This window comes from Microcebus murinus, chromosome 9, assembly GCF_040939455.1.
Source record: "Microcebus murinus isolate Inina chromosome 9, M.murinus_Inina_mat1.0, whole genome shotgun sequence".
Lineage (NCBI taxonomy): Eukaryota > Metazoa > Chordata > Mammalia > Primates > Cheirogaleidae > Microcebus > Microcebus murinus.
In genome coordinates, this window is record NC_134112.1 from 96937232 (window position 1) to 96959111 (window position 21880).

At 50.8% G+C, this 21880-nt stretch overlaps 1 protein-coding gene and 1 non-coding gene across 3 annotated transcripts; one reads left to right on the forward strand and one right to left on the reverse strand.

Annotated features, from left to right (window-relative positions):
* Window positions 1–324: 324 nt before the first annotated feature.
* Window positions 325–20290, reverse strand: PDIA4 (protein disulfide isomerase family A member 4). Of its 2 annotated transcripts, none has more exons than XM_076006693.1 (10): window positions 19937–20290; window positions 13378–13555; window positions 12106–12311; window positions 9572–9710; window positions 7146–7282; window positions 6769–6927; window positions 4079–4230; window positions 2952–3108; window positions 2222–2455; window positions 325–1553 (listed from the first exon to the last, which is right to left on the reverse strand). In XM_076006693.1, the coding sequence occupies exons 1-10, from the start codon at window positions 20022–20024 to the stop codon at window positions 1138–1140; spliced, it is 1866 nt and encodes a 621-aa protein (XP_075862808.1). In that variant the 5' UTR covers window positions 20025–20290; the 3' UTR covers window positions 325–1137. The 2 variants fall into 2 exon arrangements, with proteins under 2 accessions (XP_075862808.1, XP_012623623.1); XM_012768169.3 differs by having other exon boundaries at window positions 7063–7268; window positions 19937–20288.
* On the forward strand, window positions 8961–9101 carry LOC142873107 (U4 spliceosomal RNA). Its single transcript, XR_012921159.1, has one exon. It is a non-coding gene; the product is annotated as a U4 spliceosomal RNA (small nuclear RNA).
* Window positions 20291–21880: the final 1590 nt, after the last annotated feature.

The window sequence follows — 21880 nt, forward strand, 5'->3', positions numbered from 1 at the left end:
AAAGACAGGACGGCCGAACTCCTGAGATGAGTGAACTCCTGCAGTGAAACTTCCCGTCACACACAAAAGCCCCAGAACCTGCAGAGCCGCCTCTGCGATGGGCCGGTCCAGCCACCACCCTCCCCTGGCCCGTGCTCGGGAGAGACCTCTGAAGGCCCCCGCCCTAGCGCGAGTCAAAGCGACCGCTACCCTGGGAGTTTTAGGGGTCAGGCGAGGCAACCTGTGTCCCGCAGGAAGGGGAGACTGCCCCACTCGGCTCCAGCTCCTGCCCCGCCCCTGGAGCTCCCCGCACACAGCCCGCGTTTGCTAATACTGCTACTGAGGTTCAACTGTAATCAGGTTTTTATTCCATCACGACAGCCTACCCTCTTTTTTCTACCACCCTTAAGTATCCATGTCTGGGTCTGAGGTCATTTCTGCCCCAATGACGGGGACTCTTGACGCAGTGGGTGGCCTCTCCCTGGAGCTGAGTAGGCTTTGGGGACCCGGGCGATGTTTTTCCACCCTGGCCCTTGGTTTGCAGGGAGCTGGCACAGTGACGCCCAGTCCCGCCTAGGGACACTGCCTCTCCCTGGACGGGCAGTCAGCTCACAGGTCGGACGGAAACGTCATCCTCCACAGGGTGCTTGAGGCAGTTCTCACTTCGCAACACGACAGGAACAAACCAGAAACTAACACATAACAGTGGCTGAATCTTCTTACACTTACAATTCCTCAGACGATGATAAAATAAAGGGCAAAATCCACATGATTTGGCAAAGGCTTTTTAAACTTTAAATTAAAAAAGAAAATATTTTCACACAGAGGGGATTCAACTTATCTGCTTTCAGGAAACAGTAAGAAAGTAGAAGGTGCCAAAAAAAACAAAAACAAAAACAAACAACCCCCACATGATAAAAATAGGCGTATCCTCTGTAAAAATCTGGACTAAACTATCTATCAAGTCATTCATGGCTATTCAGGATTCAGAACATGAGGTGAGATACCAAAGTATAAAAAAACGAAAAAAATTAAAAAAAGAACTGTGATACTGCCATTGCGTTACTGGCCTCGGCGCCGGCTGTCGCGGGTGCCCTGGCCGCCACTGCTGGAACGCGGTGTGTCCGGTACCTCCGCCCTCTGCAGACCCGAAGGCCTTCAAAGCTCTTCCTTGGTCCTGCTCAGTTTTGTGGCATGTTCTTCCACAAACTTGCTCAAATTCTCCAGATCTCTCTCTCCACCCTCAAATTTAATTGGATTCTTTTTGTCCCCACTGGGGGCGAAATAGATGGTGGGGAAGCCCTCCACCTTGTAGCGGTCACTGGTGACGTCGTTGGCAGTGGCGTCCATCTTGGCAATGACCAGGTCCTTCTGGCCCTTGTACTTCTTGGCCAGGCTGGCGTACACGGGCTCCAGCTGCTTGCAGTGCCCACACCACGGGGCGTACAGCTCGATGAGCACGTCCTTCTTCGGGTCCATCACGATGGAGTCAAAGGTCTTCCCCACCACGACCTTAACTGGCCCCTTGTTGTTCTTGGGCACCGGCTGGGATCTGATGACTGGCTTTAGTTTTCCTGCCAAAGAAAAGCAAGTGGGGGAAGGGGTGTCAGTGCTAAAAAAGCCCGGACCCTGGTGGCTCTCTCTGAACCAGGCAGTGAAACAGGAGGATGGGGTGGTCACCAGAAGGGTGAGTCACATGCTGCCAGGACCATGAAGGTCCCTGTCTCCAACAGCCCACGCTAACAATGCAGAGCTTATTTCTCTGATCAACTGGTATCTTCTACTCTCCTCACTGCAAAAGCCAGAGAGGGTGCAGCCTAACAGGCCCTCCGGTCCTGTCCAGGGAGGCCATCGTAAGAGAGACGCTGCGTGGTGCCGAGGAGGAGCTCCTGAGAGCTGGCTCCAAGGGCCTGTGAGCCTCGGTGGGGAGAAGCCCGGAGAAGACAGGCACCAGAGCAACGTGCTCCGCCCGTCATCTGGCCGTCTGCTCAACCAAGATCCACAGAGAGAATCCATTCAAAGCCTCAATTCCCAGTTGTCCCCAAGCTGCTTCTAAGCTGTCTCGGTGGCTTGGAGTTTGGAGCCACACTTGGTCCTTCCCTGGACGCAGACGTCAGAAAGCCCTGTGTGCACCAGGGTGGGAGGGGCCGCTGGCTGGCCCCGTGCCAGTGGCCAGAGCGCCCCATGCCCGCAGCCCACCCAGGACAAGCACTGCTGGGGGGAGACCTCGGCCCCAGCTCACCTTTTTTGAAAGCTGTGACAAACTCTCGGAGTGCGTCGGAATCAAACTCCTCCGGCTCCATGGCGAACTTCTTCCCGCTCTCGTCCAGGATGGCCGCGTTGACGTCCTCCCCGCTCTCGCTGAGCCCCAGGTCCTTCACCTCCGTGGCGTAGTCCTCCTCGTCGGCGATGGCGAAGGTGTACTCAGGGAAGTCCTTGGCCACCTCCAGGACTTTGTTCCGCCAAAACTGAGTAGCTGAAATGGATGGAGGGCCGTGAACTGAATGGCTAAGGAGAGCCACCACGCCAGCTTACGCTGAGGTGGAGGTTAAGATCCTGTCGCTGAGATTCTCTGACAAGGCACAAGCCCTGGATTTACCTCAATCAAGAGAAAAGCATTCCCGAAAAGGCCACGCTTTGTGAGCAGCGGGCCACGCTGTGAGCTCTACAGCCCCACAAGGCCTGCGCCAGGCAGCGCGGCCACACGTGCCTATGCGGAGCTGGTCTAGGCCGAGCTGTGCGGCTTCTGCGTGCCTCCAAGTCTCGTCACCTCTGCTGTAAGAGGGTGCTAGACTTGGTTCTAAGCTTTCTTGCTAAAAAGGGGAAAAGGGCAGTTATATGGAACATAAGGAAAAATGACCCTGAAGTGAAAAAATTAAAAAAAAAAAAATACACCTGAGCCACCAACCTGCCAGAGCCCCAGGGGGAGTGACTGTCCCCTACCACTCCCCCCCACAGTGGGGGCCCCTCACCAGCTCTGTAGTCAAAGCTGAAGTCCACGCTGTAGTAGACGATCACCAGGGGGCGCTTGCTGTACCGCTTGGCATCATTGGAGATCTTGCGGTGGCCCACCAAGGGCAAGGTGTGCTTCACCACGTAGTCCTTGATGGCCGCCCCCTCTGTAGAACCCTGCTTCACAGAGGAGACAGGTGAGAGTGGGCCCCAACAGCAAAGCGGCCACACAGCCCCTCAATGCCACTGTCCACGAGCGCAGTGCAGATGTGTGCTGGGAAGGGACTCGGCAGTGGAGACATGTGAGGGGTCAGTCTCAGGAAGTGACACTCGGCGTGTCCCATCCAAGCACACCCCAGTAATACCCTGCTGTCTTTGGGCCCCCTTTCCCCAGCGAGCACTCAGTGGGCTCCTCAGGCAAAGGCAGACACCTCATGCCCTTTCCTGGGGCTCTAGGTTCACAAAGCCCAGAGAGGAACTGCTTGAGAAGGCCGGGCTCTCGGAAGCCAGTGGCTGCTCACGTGGACTGAGCTGTGCAAATCCTGCCCCATGAAGCGCTCCCGAGCCTGAAGCGCTCCACACTGAAGGGACCCAGGCTTCCCTGGGGCTGGAAACTCCCTCTGCTGCGACCTTCTGGAGCTGCGGTCACACCCTTTAGGAAGATGAAGCGGGTGCAGGAGTGGAGAGAAAGGCAAAATCCACCTGCCGAGTTCAACAGCTCCATTTGGTGAGCAGAAAGGGCTGCCATCGCTCCACAGCCCTCACCCGAGCCGCCAGCCACCCACCCAGGCCAGACCCACAGTGGGCTGGGCGCTGGAGCGAGACTGGGGCTCATCTGCCAGGATGTACAAAGAGTGGGAGCAACTGTTCTGGCAAAGCAGGCAGGGCTCTGCCAGCGGCCCCATGACTGCCAGGTGTGTGAGAGCCCCCCAGTCCCTCCCTCCTGCAAACCAGGAGCCACCTCTGGCTGTGCTCCCACCCTGTGACTTCAAGGAACCTGTGAGGTGGGCAGAGGGGGCTGGGAAAGGTGCCCCAGATCCCACAGACAGAATGAAGCCTCCATGCTGCAAAACCCTGGGGAGGGGGGGCTCGCCCAGAATCTGCATGCCTGCTGGGGGCTTCGAGGACGTGGAGAGCCCCCACTCACCTGAATATCCATCACGTTGCTCCTGGGCTCGTACTTGGACTGGAATTTCTCAGGCTGCATCACAACCAACTTCCCTGGGGACACTTTCAAGAACTTTGCTATCTCAGTGCTGAAAGTGTGGTGAAATTTGTAATCTTCTCTTAGGTTGTTAGCTGAAAAGTTAACAATAAGATGCAAGTTATTAAATTGCTTAGACGACTGAGCAAAGGACCTGAACACTACCGCAGTAAATTCTGTGACAATTCCCAGAGCTTAAACATTTAAGGGAGTTTGTTTTTAAAAACTCAGTATAAGAGCTAAATCTTGTACCTTGAAATCTGTCAAAAATAAGCTGAATGCTCACGAGAGCTGCTCTGTCAGGACGTACTGTCAGATTAGCTCACGAGAGCTGCTCTGTCAGGACCTACTGTCGATGACGTCTGTGATGGCGAGAAGCACAGCGATTCTCAGACAACGCGTGGACACCACACACTCCTACAGCTCTAGGCTGAGCTTTTACATGCAGCACCTTTCGTGGGGGTTCAAACCTCCTCCTTTAGTTAGTGGGCTACTGTCTGTGGGCTGGAGCCCTGAAAGCAGTTCTTTGGCTACCTATACGCTTTTATTTCAATGTTGGGAAAACTCCAAGATGAAACCCCCACTGTCTGAGGATGCTCCACAGTAGGGCTTGGAGAACTTTCTGGGAAGGACCCAATAGGGAATAGTATTGGCTCTGGGGACATGGTCCGTCCTGACAACTTAACTCTGCTGCTGCAGTACGAATGCAGCCGACAGCGTGGGAACACACAGGTGTGCCTGTGTTCCAATGAACTTCGCTTACAAAGACAGGCGGTGGGCTTTGGTTTGTCAACCCTGCCTTAGATCCTACAGGTAAACTCACCTTGAGCCCCTCCCCCTCCACCCTCACGGAGGCATCCACACCCACCCTGAGCTAATGTGTGATTTAAACATGGGGTGTCACCCCACCCTAGAATGGATTTCGGGCTGGAGGTTTGGGACTCCTAACACACACAGCAGGGATGATAAGCCATGTTTTGGGGGGGGTCAGCCTAGATACGCTTATGGCTTTCAGAGTTAGACAGACTTAAATTCAAATTGTAATTCCATGACCTACTAATTGTGTAACTTTAGGTGTGTTAGTTATTAATGTCCCTGAGCCTCAAGTTCCTTCTCTGTAAAATGGAGACATTAAAGTCTACCTTGTAGGAACATGGGGAGGATTAAACAAAGCGATCCATCTATCTAGGAGGCACCCAAAGGTTAGGCTCCCAACTGTTCTAAGGCTCCAGGTGCCCCAAGTATTTATCATCAGTGGCTTCAGGTGGAGAAAGTCATGTCACGAGCTCCACCTCTCCCTGCAGGATCTCAGACCTTTCCTCCCACCAGCGGTCCCATCAGCTCTGCCCCGTGGCCTCCCCACAGAACCACCTGCATGCCTGGGCTGCCTCTGGCTCCTTCCGGTGCCCACAGTGAGCAGACACACCAGTCCCGGGCTCTCTCCCCACCCGCAGCCTGGCCTCTGCCTGAGTCAAGCCACAGACTCCAGGCCCTGCGGTGGGGGTCCAGGCCTGCCCCAGACCCACTGCACCAGAATCTGAATCTTAACAGATTCCCTGGGGATTTGCAAAGCACAAAAACGCATGTGACCTGAAGCTGGACTTGGGGCTGGGGACTCTACTGCTGCCCATGGTCCTGGGTGGGTTGGGGTTTTCCTCTCCAAGTTTCTTCCTAACTGACTAGTTAGGAATACATGACAAGGTTACCTAAGCAACAGACTGAGGAAACACGAAGGGAACTAGGCTCTACTGTAAGTTTTATTACATTACCGTGCATTTGATTTATGCACAATAGTTATCATGCAGAACAAACTGGCACTGAGTGGCCAACAGCACATTTAAAAGATTATAATTAGTAACGTGGAGTTGAAAACCAAGCTGTTTTTGGGTTGGGGGGGGCACTGAGAAGAAACTGATAAGGAGGGAGAGGATCCTAAGTGTCTTTCATGACCCCAAGAGGCCACTTGGGATGGCGAGTACACCTGTCCCCAGGCATCAGGAGCCAGAGCTGGTCAGACAATGGATGGAGCAACTGCCAACCCCAAACACTACTGCAGACAGCTATTCATGATAATTTCACTCTCAGACTAGCACTTATTATGTACTTAGTATTATCAGGTACTCTGCTAAGCACTTCATCCACATTATCTCAATTTAGCAACCTCTGGAAGTAGAACAGATTACCCCCTTGGGATGAGAGCACTGGACTGAGTCACTGTCTGTCACAGCACTAATAACTGGCAGAGCCAGAACTCAAACCCAAGTCTGACTCAGAGACCTGCACTTTACGGCCGGAAGACTTTCCCTTCAGAGGAGGGGCGCCGGGAAGCGGCTCCTGAAAGGCAGACAAGGCGCCGAGACAGGTCCTCACACAGGGGAGGCAGTACAGCCTGGCTCAACGAGTCGGTGTGGTCCTACTATCCACATGTAAGGAGGGCAACGGGGACCAACTCCAGCCCCCACTCCAGAGCAGGAAGCTTATTCCCACAGTTGCTTTCTCAGTGTTTTCATCAAACCATATCCTAAACAGATGTCCCAGGAGCTTCATGCACAAGCAGCAAACTTCCTAGCAACTAGGGCCGGCCAGCCAGCCTGGGTGCACACGTTTTGTTCAGCCCAGAGGGACACACTCACCGGCATCCTGATACTGCTGGTAGGCTGGGTCACTCTCCCCCTCAAAGACCCCAATGATGATGACATCATCTCCATCCTTTAAGAAATCCTGGACCTGCTTCGGGGCCAGAATCTCCTTGGAGGGAGGTCCGGACTGCTCGATCATGTAGTCAACAATCCCTGGGAGCAGAGCACACACCTGAGGAAGGGTCTCTCCAGGACCGTCCGCCCCCTAAAGCCCACGTCCGACCCACACGCACCAGCTCCCAGCACTTCCCTTCCCCACCTCGGCAGCAGGGAGGGAAGCAGCCATACCGTATTTTTCTCGTGGGCCATTGTAGTCAAAAGGCCTCCCCTTGCGGAAAATTTTCAGGGTGGGATAGCCAGAGACATCGAACCTCTTGGCCAGGTCCGTTTCTGCAGTGGCGTCCACTTTCGCCAGGGGGATTGGAGGGGAGCGCTTGCTGAGCTCCTTGGCAGCCTTCTCATACTCAGGGGCAAGTTTCTTGCAGTGTCCACACCTGCCAAGAGGAAGCTGGTTTTGTCAGGGGCCTGTTCCAGTGCGCACTCACCTTCCGGCTAAAAGAGGTGCAGAAGGGAAACCCACCCTGTGTTCCCCAGCAACTTGGCCACCCTGGCAAACCTGAGTGCCGCCTGGACGAGGGCGCTGAGCCAGGGCCCTCAGGAGCTGCCAGCGGGACAGACACGGGCTTCTGTGCGTGGCACCCACACACTGAGGGGCACGTGCCTACGTGAATGCACATATGGGGGACGGGCCGAGACAGACAATGTCCTAAGGAGGCCGAGGATTTTCTTGTCTGGGGAGTTGGAGGCTGGCAAGATACATTCAGGGACAGCTTTGCAGAGGCAGTTATGGCTAAGCTGGGACCCAGGAGACAAGGAAGACTTATACAAGACCCCCCAGGAGGACGGAGGAGGGGAGGGCCAAGGTAGGAACATGAGTGTGGCATGGAGAACTCAAGAGCCTAACAAACCTCACTAAACCAACCAACCTAGGCAGAAAACGAGTGAGTCAGGGGGACTCAGAATGAAGACTAATTGAAACAGCCCCTGTCTGCACAGTGAGAACTGAGGACTCACGCCTGGCCAGGGCCTCACACGGACTGAGTAACTCAGTACTGAGTTAAAATAAAACATTGTTTTGTCAAAGTCCTGAGGACACCCATATGAACTGCAGGATACATCCTGCAACATGGAAACTACTTGCAAGTAGAAGGATAATTGTTCTCCGAGGCGCCATAAACCAGATGAAGGTGCACTACACGCTCACTCACCGAGCATGCGCCATACGGTGGTCTGCTCGACCTAGCTCCGGAGCGACCACAGAGCTAGCTGGCGAGGTGCTGTGGCACCGCTCTCCCCCCACCCCAACCAGGCCAGCACCCCACATGCGGCAAAGCGAGGGCTGGCATTTCTCCAGCATCACAGGAGGTCGTCAGGATGCCTGTCTGCTCTCCACACACACCAGAGGTTTCCTTCCTCGTCCCCCAACTCATTCCCTTCTCCAGCCACCCATCTGCCACCTTCTCTTTTCACTTGGACACTCAACAATCACCAGGTGCTATGGTTTCTGCTACAGAATCCCGAGAGCCTGGGGTCTGGCTCATTCTGGCACTACCTGGAGCGAGGGTGACCTCAGGCCACTCTTGGCTCAATGGTCATATTCCCAACTTCCAATTCGTTGACTTCCTTTCTAGTCCACACACAGCACATGCTGACAAATACCAAGCCCAGTCAAGAATCAGAAGGCAGGCTGGGCGCGGTGGCTCACGCCTGTAATCCTAGCTCTCTGGGAGGCCGAGGCAGGCGGATTGCTCAAGGTCAGGAGTTCGAAAACAGCCTGAGCAAGAGCAAGACCCCGTCTCTACTATAAACAGAAAGAAATTAATTGGCCAACTAATATATATAGAAAAAATTAGCCGGGCATGGTGGTGCATGCCTGTAGTCCCAGCTACTCGGGAGGCTGAGGCAGCAGAATCGCTTGAGCCCAGGAGTTGGAGGTTGCTGTGAGCTAGGCTGATGCCACGGCACTCACTCTAGCCTGGGTACAAAGTGAGACTCTGTCTCAAAAAAAAAAAAAAAAAAAGAATCAGAAGGCAGTCACTAAGATAGCTGGCACTGCAGGCCTTTCCTGGGAAGGGCCACGGCCCACCTGGAGCTAGGCTCGCCTCTCTTTCGAAAAGTCTTTTTTCAGCTTTGCGCAGTGGCAGTATCGTAGCCAATGAGGTTTATCCGAGGCGCGATTATTGCTAATTGAAAACTTTTCCCAATACCCCGCCATGACGACTTGCAATATAGTCGGCATTGGCAATTTTTGACGGTCCCCACGGGGACTGGATAAAAAAAAAAAAAAGAAAAAAAAAAGAAAAGTCTTTTTTGCCCTTTGCTCTGCCTACTCTGACTCCCCGCCACTGCTCATCCGTGAAATTTTTACACCTCTCCCCCTGCCCAGCAAAGCAGCCACCTCAGCTTCCCAGGTAGGGCACCGTGCAAATCAGCCTGCACTGGCTCCACTCTACCTTTCATTCTGGCATGTTCTTCTCTTTGGGTCCCTTCTCCCACCAAACAAAGGACTTCCTGGTGGCTCCACCCATACCCACTTCGACAGCCCCCTTAGGCCCATCCCTCCTCTGGGAGACCTGGGCCTCACCCTCACCCACAACGTGTGTCCACCTGCTCCTCTGCCGTGTGGGCAAGGGCCTGCCGTCTGCGCCTGCCACCCTGCACCTACTGGCTAGCAGGGTGCTGAGTACAGGAAGGGTGTGACCAATACCCTAGTAATACAAAATCAACACCATCTTACCACGGGGCATAAAACTCCACCAGAATGATATCCGCATCATTCACAACTTCGTCAAAGTTGTCTTTGGTCAACACAAGCGTGACTTCTGGTGGAGGTGTCCAGTTGGGCTGGGAGACCTCTCTGACCTTGGCAACAATTTCTAAAAGAAACCAAACGAGAATGAGCACAGGGGGACCCCGAGCCAGCAGGTACCTCACCTCTCTCCAGAAGCAGGCAGGGAGGGGGAAGAGAGAGAGAGGGTGGCAGGGCCCACAAGGACAACAGGGGACATCTGACTTCTTGAAACCCAGGGCATCTCTACCCTAGGCCACCTCCACAGCTTTAAGGGCACAGCTAAGAGTCAGAAAGTCCACTGTTTCCCAACAGCCACCCGCCATATTTCCACCACCACGTGCAAAACCTGCAGGCTTCGCTAGATGCCTGCGACCACCTGAGCAACGAGACTTCCTTCACTACCCGACTACGGTTCTAACTGCAAGTGAACCCTGAGCCAGCATCTCCCAGTGGTTTTGCTCACATATGCCTATTAATACAATTTTGGGGCACCGCCCTAACACATATGAAACATGTACTTAGCCCTACACGCCTAGCACCAGTGTATTACACACATCGTAAGTTGTGTGCAAAAGTTGAGAGACATAATAGGAGCAGCAGCTCCCGCTGCCCGGGCCGCACTGCATTGCCTGGGAAGGCTTTTTTTTTTTATTTAAATGCCCAATTGTGGCCTTATTTCCCAGAAACAGGCTCAGTGGCTGGAGTGGACACAAGTATATATTCTCATAAAAAAGTTGCTGAATGGTTCTTAGGACCAGTGGTTGCAAACTCTTTTTTTCACTGTAGAATCCATCGAGGGCCCAAGTGTGAGCAGCACTCTCGCAAAGCGACAGTCCTCAAACTGCAGTGGGGACAAGCAGCACCTTCACACATAGTCCCAGGGGGAAGTGCCTGCCCAGCCACACCCAGAGTTCCCAGGCCAGTTAACTAGGGGAAGGCCCATTGCCAACACACAGGATGATCCAGTTTAGAGGTTCCCATGTGTCTCGCAAACACTGGTCACAAGTCTCCAAATATATACACTTACTTTGGCTAAAACACATTTGTTAAATAAAAACATGAAGGTGCAGGATGGTGTTTAAGATGTGCTAACTGTAAAAATGAAAAAGCACACACACATACTTGCCCTTTTTTTTTTGAGACAGAGTCTCGCTTTGTTGCCCAGGCTAGAGTGAGTGCCATAGCGTCAGCCTAGCTCACAGCAACCCTCCTGCCTCAAGCCTCCCGAGTAGCTGGGACTACAGGCATGCGCCACCATGCCCGGCTAATTTTTTGTATATATATTAGTTGGCCAATTAATTTCTTTCTGTTTATAGTAGAGACGGGCTCTCACTCTTGCTCAGGCTGGTTTTGAACTCCTGACCTTGAGCAATCCGCCTGCCTCGGCCTCCCAGAGTGCTAGGATTACAGGCGTGAGCCACCCCGCCCGGCCCACCATACTTGCTTTTATATATACAAAGTATCTCTGAAGAATACAGAAGAAACTTGTTACACTAGCTGCCACTCTGGAGGGAAGCTGGATCACTCAGGTTCAGGGTGGGAAGACTATTCATTTGTATACCTCTTTGAATTATGAAGCATATAATGACATGCTACCTAGTCAATAGACAAATACACTATGAAATTAAAAAAACAGAAGCAAGGACCACATTTTCTTGGTGCACCACGCAGTGGGTTTCCCTGCTTACAGGAGCAGAAGAGAGGCTCTCACACCAGAGTGAAGGAGCTGTGAGATCACACCTAACGACTTCACATTCTGCAGGTGAGCACCCGAGGCCAGCAAGGAGAAGGCACCTGTCCAGGACACAGGCCTATTTTATGGCTATAAAGATTTGAACCCTAGTCAATGTTCTTTCCACTGTTCCATACTGGGAACAGAAAATGCAGCATCATTTTCTGCATTTTCTGCAGAGACAAGCCACTGATAAATGATACCACAATTTTATTTGCTCATTCATTAATAATAAAATTTGTATAGTGCCAAATGTAAGCCAGGCAAGGACCCTTCCTACCAGCCTGCAGACTCCCTGGAATGTGGCTCTGCACCAGCAGCACAAGAAATGCAAATTATTTGGTCTGACCTGAAACTTACTGAATCAGAGACTCGGGCTGGGGCCCAGCCATCTGTTTGAATGAGCCCTCTAGGTGACCCTGATGCACGCTAACCATTAAGAACCACTGCTCTAGAATTTCTCCAAGCACCTTGGCCTCTGATGACATTTCTTAATGCTCCTGCTCCAGATCTTGAGTTTCATGGTCTGGAATGTGAAGACATCACTCCCATCCAAGAACAAGTTTAATTTAAATCTCAGTTACCCCAAACTTGCTAGCAGAGAGCTGGTGCTCCCGAGGAAGTCTGTCCCTAGTCCACTCAACTTTTCTTTCTTTTTACTATCCAAACCCCACTGCCTGCACTTTCTGTTCCTGGGGGAAGGAGTCCTGGTCCCCAGCTTGTTCCAGCAACTCAGGCACCAGCTCACCTTCCTGGGTCCTGGAGCCCTCGTAGTCAACAGCCTGCCCCTTCTTAAGGATCTTGATGGTGGGGTACCCACTCACATCAAACCTGCTGGCCAGCATGGATGCCGCGGTTGCATCGATCTTGGCAACGGCAATGGGAGGATCGTTATCCTTCAAGACGCTGGCAATTTTTTCATATTCTGGAGCAAACTGCTTGCAATGTCCACACCTAAGAATTAGATTTAGGGGAAGAAAAAAAAGGTTAACCATGTCTATGAAGATTTCAATTCAACAGTACACACTGCTCTGGTCCGGATGTGGTCTGTCCCTGCCAAAACTCATGTCGAAACTGGATCCCCATGTGGCAGTGCTGGCAGGCACAGCCTGGTGGGAGGGGTTTGGGCCACATGGGTAGAGCCCTCATGAATAGGCCAGTGCCCTCTTGGGAACGTGGGAGTGGGAGAAAGTCTGGCCTCCTCCTTCGTTCACCATGTGATTTCCGCACACACTCGCACCCCTTCCACCTCCCACCAGGAGTGGAAGCAACACAAGGCCCCCACCAGAAGCCAAGCAAATGCCAGCACCATGCTTCCCATCCTGAAGAACCATAATCTAAATAAATCACTTTTCTTTACAAGCTACCGAGCCTCACATAGTCTGTTACAGCAATACAAAACAGACCACGACACGCAAAAACAGGAGCTCTAGGAAATACCTGCAGTTTAGAAGAGAGGCACACGTAGAGAAGGGCAAAGTGGTTCTGACATCAAACTAGTCTAGTTTTAATTCCGGCTCTGTCCTGAGCAAATACTTTCAACATCTCTGAACATTGGTTTTTCTATTAAGTTTCTCACAGTTTGGTCCAGTGACCCTTTCCAGGGTGCCTGTGACGTTGGCATTCTTTACATAGCCGTTATTTCTCTTTCTCACTTATTCTGCGTATGCAGTGGAGTTTCCCAGAGGCTCCTCGACTTACAAGAAGGTCGGTATTCTGACGGTTAACATGTAATGGGTTGTTACTTAAAAATGAACCATTGATGAATATTTTAAAAAATTTTCAGTTTTAACTTCAAATATGGTAAATGCTGATAAGCATGACCCACATATAAAGCTCTGAGGTCCTCAAAATTTTAAGAGTGTTAAAGAGTCTTTGCACTAAAAAGTAAAGAGAACTGATGACCTATAAAACAGGAACAATATAACTCACAGACCTGTTAAAAGAACTATTTAGATGTTTTCTATAAAACATTTGTGCTAGGCTTATCCGCGTGCAGGAACTAGAACGGGGTCCTTACCACGGAGCGTAGAACTCCAGGAGCACCGTGTCTTTGTCAGCCACGAAGTTATCAAAGTTTGCGTCATTTAGGACCAACACACCATTTTCTTCCTTAACTTCCAAGTCGTCTTCCTCCTCATCATCTTCCTCCTCCTCTTCCTCTTCATCCTCAATGGCATTTTCTCCATTAGAAGAATCTGAGCAGAAGATACCCAGACTGGTTAGGAAACTGGAAACTCTCCTCTTTAAAACTTCCCTCAACCTGAAAATGTGCTGAGTCCTGGGTGGTCCCTGGGGGCCTCCCTCCTGCCAGCAATTCTGCTCTAAGTTTGCATACTGGGCAGCCACTTCAGATTTCATTTAAAGAGACATCACAGCTAAATAATATGTGAGAACCACAGCTCTGGAACTTAAAGTCCAAGTGCCCCAGCAGGACCTGGAGGGCAGGATGCCCTTCTCCAGACTCACAGCCCTCTGCCCTGCTCTGTGTACCTCCCCCGAGCACAGAGAACACCGACACTGGCCTCCTCCCCTCTACCCACCCTGCAGTCTTTCCAGGCCTCGCCCCTGTAGCATGGGCTCCCCTGCCCACACCCCATGCTTTGCACTTCAGGAGCACCTCATTTTGTGGTTCCCTCACTGGGCAACCACTGATATGTCTCTCACTGGTATGCTTCCTCCTCCTCCTGTATGCTTTCCACAGGGAGGGCCTCAGCAAAACCTCTCTCAAATAAACGACCTTCCTGGCCCTCAAAGAAGTACAAACAGGAGGAAAGTACTCATTCTTGCCTTTTCATTCTGGAGGACAGAATACTAATTCCATCTCTGAAAGGGAATGGCATTTTACTTCATACTCATAAAAAATAGCCCTATAGGTTTTATAATCCTTGAGGGAAAGGCTGAAGTGTGAAGGAGAAGAGAGTGGGAAATCACATTTTACTTATGAAGTCACCCCTGAGTAATCTCCAGAGTGGAAGTTATTTTGGGATGACAAATTTAGGAATCCGTCAAAATATTTTTTTTGGAATATTTATTCTTCCCTGCCATTACACCTTTGCTTGGAAGCTAAGTTTTCTTCCCAGAATTCGAGAAACTGGGTATATTTTATTGTCAAGGTTCAATTTAATTTGGTTTTTTCGAAACAGGGTCTCACTCTGTTGTCCAGGCTGGAGTGCAATGGCTCGATCACATGGCTCACTATAACTTAGAATTCTTGGGCTCAAGCAATCCTTCTGCCTCAGCCTCCCAAGAAGCTGGGACTATAGGGGCACGTTACCATGGCCCAGCTAATTGTTTAATTTTTTTTTTTTTTTTTATATAGACACATAGTCTTGCTCTGTTGCCCTGGCTAGTCTCAAACTCCTGGCCCCAAGCAGTCCTTCCACTTCAGTCTCCCAAAGTGTTGGGATTACAGGCATGAGCCACTATGCCCAGCCCCAATTTTTAATTTTTCTGCCATATTACAGATACACAGAAGTATGGAACCACCATTCTTATTAACCAGGTTCTCAAGCTACTGTGACACCTCTAAACAGAACTGAGCACAGAAAGCTTGATAATTTCATTAACTCTGAAGTCAGAATGTTTCAAGGGGCCAATTATTCTTCTTTTCTAGAGACACATCCCAGGAGAGAAATCAACCCTGCTAGTTACTATTTGGGGCCATGGATGAGGTTGGATCCTGGAACCCTTGGGACTCGAGGTCTCCCACTAACTAGCCCAGTGTTGGCTCTGTGGCTGCTCGGACTGGGGAGGGGGCCTGGGTGGCCCCAAACGGCCCCACCACTTGAGTGGAACCAGCAGCTTTTTCATCATTGTTAAAATTTACCAATCTGTCAACCTGTGAACCTGTTTGTAAAAAAAAAGAAAAAAAAAAAATTTACCAATCTGCAAACTAATTACAAAAAAAGCAACTGAAAATCCACCTGCACACTGGTTACCTTTTCCCTTTAAACATCCCACTGCTTCTTCCTGACTTGCACATTCCTCTAACTTAAGGACCTGAGTTCTTTGCCAGGGGAGGGAGAAAAGCTCTGTATGCCAAAAGCAAACCCACCCATCTGAGAAGTACAAGCCCAGCTTGCAGCCCCCCTGTCCGTGGGAGGCACCTCCACCCACCGTCTGGGCTGGAAGGCTGCAGGAAAGCCCCCTGCCCACCGCCCCAGTGCAGGAGGGCAGGGCTTGGAGGAAGACAAGCTCCCCCCACCTCTGGGGGGAGCATGTGCAACAGCACAGGCAGGGGCTGGGGCCCCCCAGCAAGTGCCTTCTGGCTTTTCCCAAGAAGGATAGGGCAGCTTCCTCACACTGAAGAATAACCCAATGTGCCCAAGAATTTCCTGTCTGCCTATTTCAAATCTTTCTAGACTCCTGAGGAGAGGGGGTAAAAAGGAAAGAATTTCTGCTCTGTAGTACTCAGAAAATCTTGCCTGCTTTTTTTACATGTTTCTTTGGAAGAACCTTGTGAGGTGTTTTTTTTTGTTGTTTTTTTTTGTTTTTATATTTCGGTCTTGTGAGGTTAAAACACACATCTTGCTCTGAGGTCATTAACTAACTAAGCCAGAGGGATAACTAACACTCTTCTAGGGCTGCTTAGTCTAGGTTTGTTTCTTCACACCCGCATCAGACCCGACCCCCTTCCACTGGACACTGGCAGCCCACACTACCTACCCCGTCCTCATGAGTCAGGACCTAATGCTCTTGGGAACATCTGGATTTCACCCTGGCTCCTTAGGGGCTACTGCCCCAGGCGCTTCCAGGAATCCCACCAACAACTCTCCTGTAAACACTGTGAGTACTGAGCTGATTGATGCTGACCCGGGGAGACACTGGTCACAGTGGCTTTCCAAAAGGCTAGTCTGAATACTCTTCACTTAAAAGCCCACCTAAAGGACCTGAGGACTTGATGCTGGGATATTCCGCAGTTTCTCTGCTCCAGTTGGGGGCTGGTGGGCACCACACTCCCTACCCCCATCTGTGCGTTCACAGGTAGGTAGGGGTTGTGGGCTGTCATACCCACTCTCACCGCTCTGCCCAGCAAGAGAGTCGTTTACTTGCAGGCAGACGAGAAGACTGGAGGAAGGCCAGAAAGAAAGCACTGGGGAACCTAATCCACCCGTGTAGCTAGGAAACTCAACAAGCGACTCAGCACATGGGTGTAAGATTTATGTTTACAGTGAAGGGGTCTAAAAGCCACAGAGGCAAGTCCATTCCAGAGTGAGTTTTACAAAAAGGAAACAAAGATGTTTTCTTACCGAAGCTCAGCCTGAAGCAGACTCTCACCACTACTAGTAAGGGAGCTCTCGCCATTAAATGGGTGTTGACAAGTTACCATGAGATAGAGCGTTCCTAAGAGGCAACTTATTTCTTGACACTTTAAAAAATGAATTTAAGCCGGGCGCGGTGGCTCACGCCTGTAATCCTAGCACTTTGGGAGGCTGAGGCGGGCGGATTGCTCAAGGTCAGGAGTTCGAAACCAGCCTGAGCAAGAGCGAGACCCCGTCTCTACTATAAATAGAAAGAAATTAATTGACCAACTGATATATATATATATAAAATTAGCCGGGCATGGTGGCACATGCCTGTAGTCCCAGCTACTCGGGAGGCTGAGGCAGCAGGATTGCTTGAGCCCAGGAGTTTGAGGTTGCTGTGAGCTAGGCTGATGCCACTGCACTACTCTAGCCTGGGCAACAAGCGAGACTCTGTCTCAAAAAAAAAAAAAAAAAAAAAAAAAGAATTTATCTTTTTAAAAGACAAACAAAATTACAGGGCATTTCCTACATAGTTAAGAACTCTCAGCTGCAATAAGGCATGGCCCGTAACTTCCCATTTCCCCTCAACTCACTGACAACCCCAGGATCAATTCCTCTGCAAACTGAGAAGGCACTAGGTCTATATATTCTCATCACATCCCTGCAAGCAAAACATCCCATATTTTAATAGTGAGACTACTTTTCACAGGGCTTCACTTTTAAAGTTGGACATTCTAGAACAGAAAATATATTCAAAACTTTCTAGCACCTTCTGAAAGAGGGCATTCTCCCTCAGCATGAGGCAAATGAAGCCTCCCACATTTATCTCCAAATTGCTCAGCCCACAGTGAGGCAACTTCTGAAATGAGGAGTCCTTCATCTGGCCAGGTTTCTGCAATCCCTGTCCACTCCCACTGAGCACATCTGATGACGAGGGACCCCTGCACATTCTGGACACAGGCTGGTCCTCTCTGGTCACTCTTTAATACACAAATGAGAAGTACCTGTAACAGCTGGATAAACTCTACCATTAGGCTAATACTGAAAAGTTTACAGTAAACACAGAAAATGAGAAATGTGTTATCGGATATAGTATCATCATAGCTGGTGTTTATTATGTGCCAGGCACTGTGCTGAAATCTTAAACATATTTCACCACTTGAAGGAAGAATGTTACATGTATTTTACAGATGAAGAAACTGAAGCACAGAGAACTTAGTGGAGGGTCCTGACCACTCAACTATGCTGTATTGTCACAGTATATTTTCTTCCCATTATGCCCAGTGGTGGACTCATTTAGATTTTCCACATTTTAAAGGCTCTGAAAATAATTACAGCTAAGGTATGAAAATAGCGCAGCAGTTCTAATGGTTCCTGCTAACAAGACACACAAATGAATTTCCACTGATTTTTAAATCTAAACAAACCAATTCTAAATAAAAAGCAAACAACAAACAGGATCAAAATATTTTTTCTTCTCTATTTTAGGTGGAAGGATGTGAAGAGCACAGGCCGACTTCTAATCTGAGACACAACAAGCCCTGCAACCAGAGGCTTAAACATCAGGGCTTAAGGTGTATTTAGTATCCAAGTTGAGGGAGGAGGAGCATTTAGGTGCCCAGACGATGTAACAGAGGCAAACAACAGAAAACCTAAAGACTTGGAACATCTAGGGTAGGGAGTAATGCAGCCTGGAAACAAATCTATTGGATAAATTATCTGCTAAAGGTTTTAAAAATGTGCGTGTGACAGCACACTGAGGGACACCTTCAGGGATGAGAAAGAGTCAAGGTAAGAGCCAGAAGTCCTGCCCCCAGAGCACAGGTCCTGGGAGGATTCCCTTTGGGCATGATGACCAGGGATTCCTGGGCTCACCCCAAAGGCTTCCCAAGGACTTTACTGTATTAATGACCCGTGACCCAAAGGATAAACTCGCTGGTCCTAAGAGCCCTTTAAGTCTACTGAGTTTGCCACTCTCTCAAGAATTCCCCAGAAACAGAATCACTGGATCAAAAACCGAGACAAAGCTGTAGTGCTTTTGTACACTCTGCCCACACTAGTCCTCAAACTTTATTGTGCCTCCCAAAGTTGACTTCTGCCTGAATCAATGGAGAACTTGTTTAAAACACAGATTCCAGGGCCCACCCCCACATTCTGCTTCAGCATATTTCGGGTATCTGCATTTAAATAAGCACCCAAGTGATTTGGATAAAGGTCCCAAGACACTTGTAGGCAGCACAGCCATCGGGTTCCTTTCTCAGCAGGTGTTTTTCTCACTGAGTGCTAATTTTTACTTCCTTTTCTATTTAGGCACTCTTGAATCAGTGTCCCAAAGAGAAGTTACTCAATCTGTTTGAAAGAGTGCAAAGTTCATAATTCCCCTACACATTAATGTTAGGAAAGGGAGTTTATTTATATTGGAACAAACTCAACAGGTAAAAAGGCTGGTGATTAGGGGCAAGGGCAGAGAGGAAGGAAGTTAACACCAGGACTGGGATGTTCTGTTCTCCAGGAATGACAATCTTTTGTTAACTAGTACTTCCTAATTTTCAAAGTTCTTTTATGTTTGCAGCTAGCTGATTTCAAAGAAACCTGCAGGACCTATGACAACCAGGTGTATTATTGTTCCCCCTGGAGTGTGCGCTTCGTGGGCAGGGTCCGCACTCGCCATCCTTTACTCCCAGAAGCCAGCGAGCGCAGAGACTGGTACATAGTAGGTGCTGAATAAATGCTAGCAAAAGGAATGGTATCTCCAGTTTCTGAAAGATGCAAACCAAGCCATCCCTTTCTCCCTCAAACCAGAACACTTGGGTTAATTATTTTCCAAGTCTACAGACCACATTTTTAAGAATTGCTTTTTAGCTTGCTGCCCGCGGCTGCTCCAGAGAGTTCCCACTGGGGGCCTCACGCCCTTGCCCCTTCTCTAGAACCTGTTCTGAAAGCTGTGGCCCCCTCTCCTCCACACTACCTGGGCGTGTTCGCCTGGAAATTTTAACCAGTTCCCACGCTCCCCTGCCCAGGTGCGGGCAGAGGGGCAGTGAGCCTGAACTGATCTGAGCAAATCAGAAAGAAGGCGCTCTGCGCCCCTCTCCACGCCAAGCCTCGAGTGGCAGAAGACTCCCAGTGAGTGGGAGCTCGGGAGGCCCCAGCCCGCAGCCCCGGCCGCCCGCCGATCCCGTCCCCAAACTCCAGCAAGTTTGCACCGGGCGCGGCGCCTGTCGCTCGTTCTCTAGCGGCTCTGCGCGAGACCCGACCGCCGCCGGGGCCGCACCGTCCGCGGGCCCCGGCACGGTTTCCAGCCCGCAGAGGCGGAGCCCCCGGCCCGCTCACCTTCGTCAGTCCCTTGGGCACCCGCGGCGACCAGCAGCTGCGCCAGCGCCAGCAGCAGGAGCAGCAGGCAGGCTTTCCGGGGCCTCATGGCGCCAGGTGCGGGGCGCGGCCTCCTCGCGCCGGCGGCAGCTGTGTACCCCCGGACCTCCGCGTCTGGCGACCGCCCCTCTCCTCCCGAGCGCCCTGGGAGAGAAGGAAAAAAACCCTCAGGAAGTCCGCCCGGAGGCCGGGGGCGGAGGACGCCGCGGGCTGGCCAATCCCAGCGCGGCAGGGCGCGGGCCGCGTGCGCCTCGTCCGCGTCTGAGCTTGCCTAGCAGCCGAAGGCGATCCCCGCTCCGCCCTCCTCCGCGCGGCCCGGGGCTGCGCGTTTAAAACTCCGAGCCCTAACGTGAGGTGCCCCCTTCTGATTGGCTGCGCCGCGGCCACCAATCAGAGGCTGCCACTCGGTTTGCGAGGAGCGCACAGGGCAACAGAGGGAGCGGGGTAGAACAAAGCCGGCGGGTGGGGCCCAGAGGGGGTGGGTCCTGGCTACGTATCGGTTTGCCTTTGGTCGGCATCACGGTGGGCGGAGCAGGCCTGGGAATTGTGGGGCGGGGCAGAGCTCCACTTCCTGCGGCGGAGCTTGGCAGGAAGCACACGTGTCTTTTAGAGGCGCGGTGGAGGATGAGGTCCCTAGCGCTCCTGCCGTAGCGGAGGCTGGGACCAAAGCGTGCGAAGGAGTGCCAGCCAGTCTGCGGGTCGGAAAAGGAGAGAACGAGGCTCCCAAGTCTGCTTCATGTTCGTGGGCTTCTTGATTTTTTTTTTCTACTTGAGCGCATTTCTTTACGGGTACTGGGCGAGGGAGCCGTGATGAACAGGCAGTGAAGTGAACCCAGACTAGCTTTGGGGAAGCCTCTCTCCACGGTTTCATCCGTGAACAAGACAAGAGTCTTTTTTTTTTTTTTTGAGACAGAGTCTCGCTTTGTTGCTCAGTCTAGAGAGAGCGTCGTTGTGCCATCAGCCTAGCTCACAGCAACCTCACACTTCTGGGCTCAAGTGATCCTGCTGCCTCAGCCTCCTGAGTAGCTGGGACTATAGGCATGCGCCACCATGCCCAGCTAATTTTTTCTATATATATATGTTAGTTGGCCAATTAATTTCTATTTATAGTAGAGACGGGTCTCGGTCTTGCTCAGGCTGGTTTCGAACTCCTGACCTCTAGCAATCTGACCGCCTCAGCCTCCCAGAGTGCTAGGATTACAGGTGTGAGCCACCACACCCGGCCAAGACAAGATTCATGTCTAAACTTTGCCTCATGTTATTTATTCCTCTCGTGATTTTCTGCAAAAGGAAAGTACTAGATAAGCAATCTAGTGGTTTACATAGACCTAAATATAGTCTTGAGGTTTTCCCTTTTAACCACCTTGGACAGGAAAATGAGGTCAATATCATGATTTTTGTATGTCAGAAAAAAAGTCTGTGGTGTGTATTATTAGGGTTTGAGATTTTTTTTAACACCTGGGAATTAGTATGCTTGAGAAGTTGTAGAAGACAAAATAGGGCAGATAAAAACAATGAAACCCAAAAGTCCAGGAGTATTTTCTTGTGTTCACAGATTATTAAATGAGGAAGAAAGAAAATGGTCTTTCTTTCTGACGCCTGTAATCACTGCACCCTGATCCCTGGTAGGCCAGGACTTCCAGATCAGCCTGAGCAACATAGTGAGACCGGTCTCTACAGGAAAAAAAAAAAAAAAAAGCACACCTGTCTGTAGTCCCAGCTACTCAGAAGCCTGAGTCAGGAGGATTGCTTGAGCCCAGAAGTTTGAGGTTGCTGTGAGCTATGATGATGCCACTGCACTCTAGCTAGCCTCTGCAACACAGCAAGACTCAGTCTCAAAAAAAAAAAAATAAATAAATCTTCAAAGATACAGCCCAGTGAGAATGCTCATCTTCCTTCATAGTT

What these genes read in the sequence shown, in the direction of transcription:
- PDIA4 (XM_012768169.3), bottom strand. Translation starts at nt 20,024, where the DNA reads ATGAGGCCCCGGAAAGCCTGCCTGCTGCTCCTGCTGCTGGCGCTGGCG. An exon ending in GTGGAGTTTTATGCCCCGTG is followed by an intron (nt 7,269 to 9,571) that starts GTAAGATGGTGT and finishes TCCTCTTGGCAG; the next exon opens with GTGTGGACACTGCAAGAAAC. An exon ending in CAGCTTTGACTACAGAGCTG is followed by an intron (nt 2,456 to 2,951) that starts GTGAGGGGCCCC and finishes CATCCATTTCAG; the next exon opens with CTACTCAGTTTTGGCGGAAC.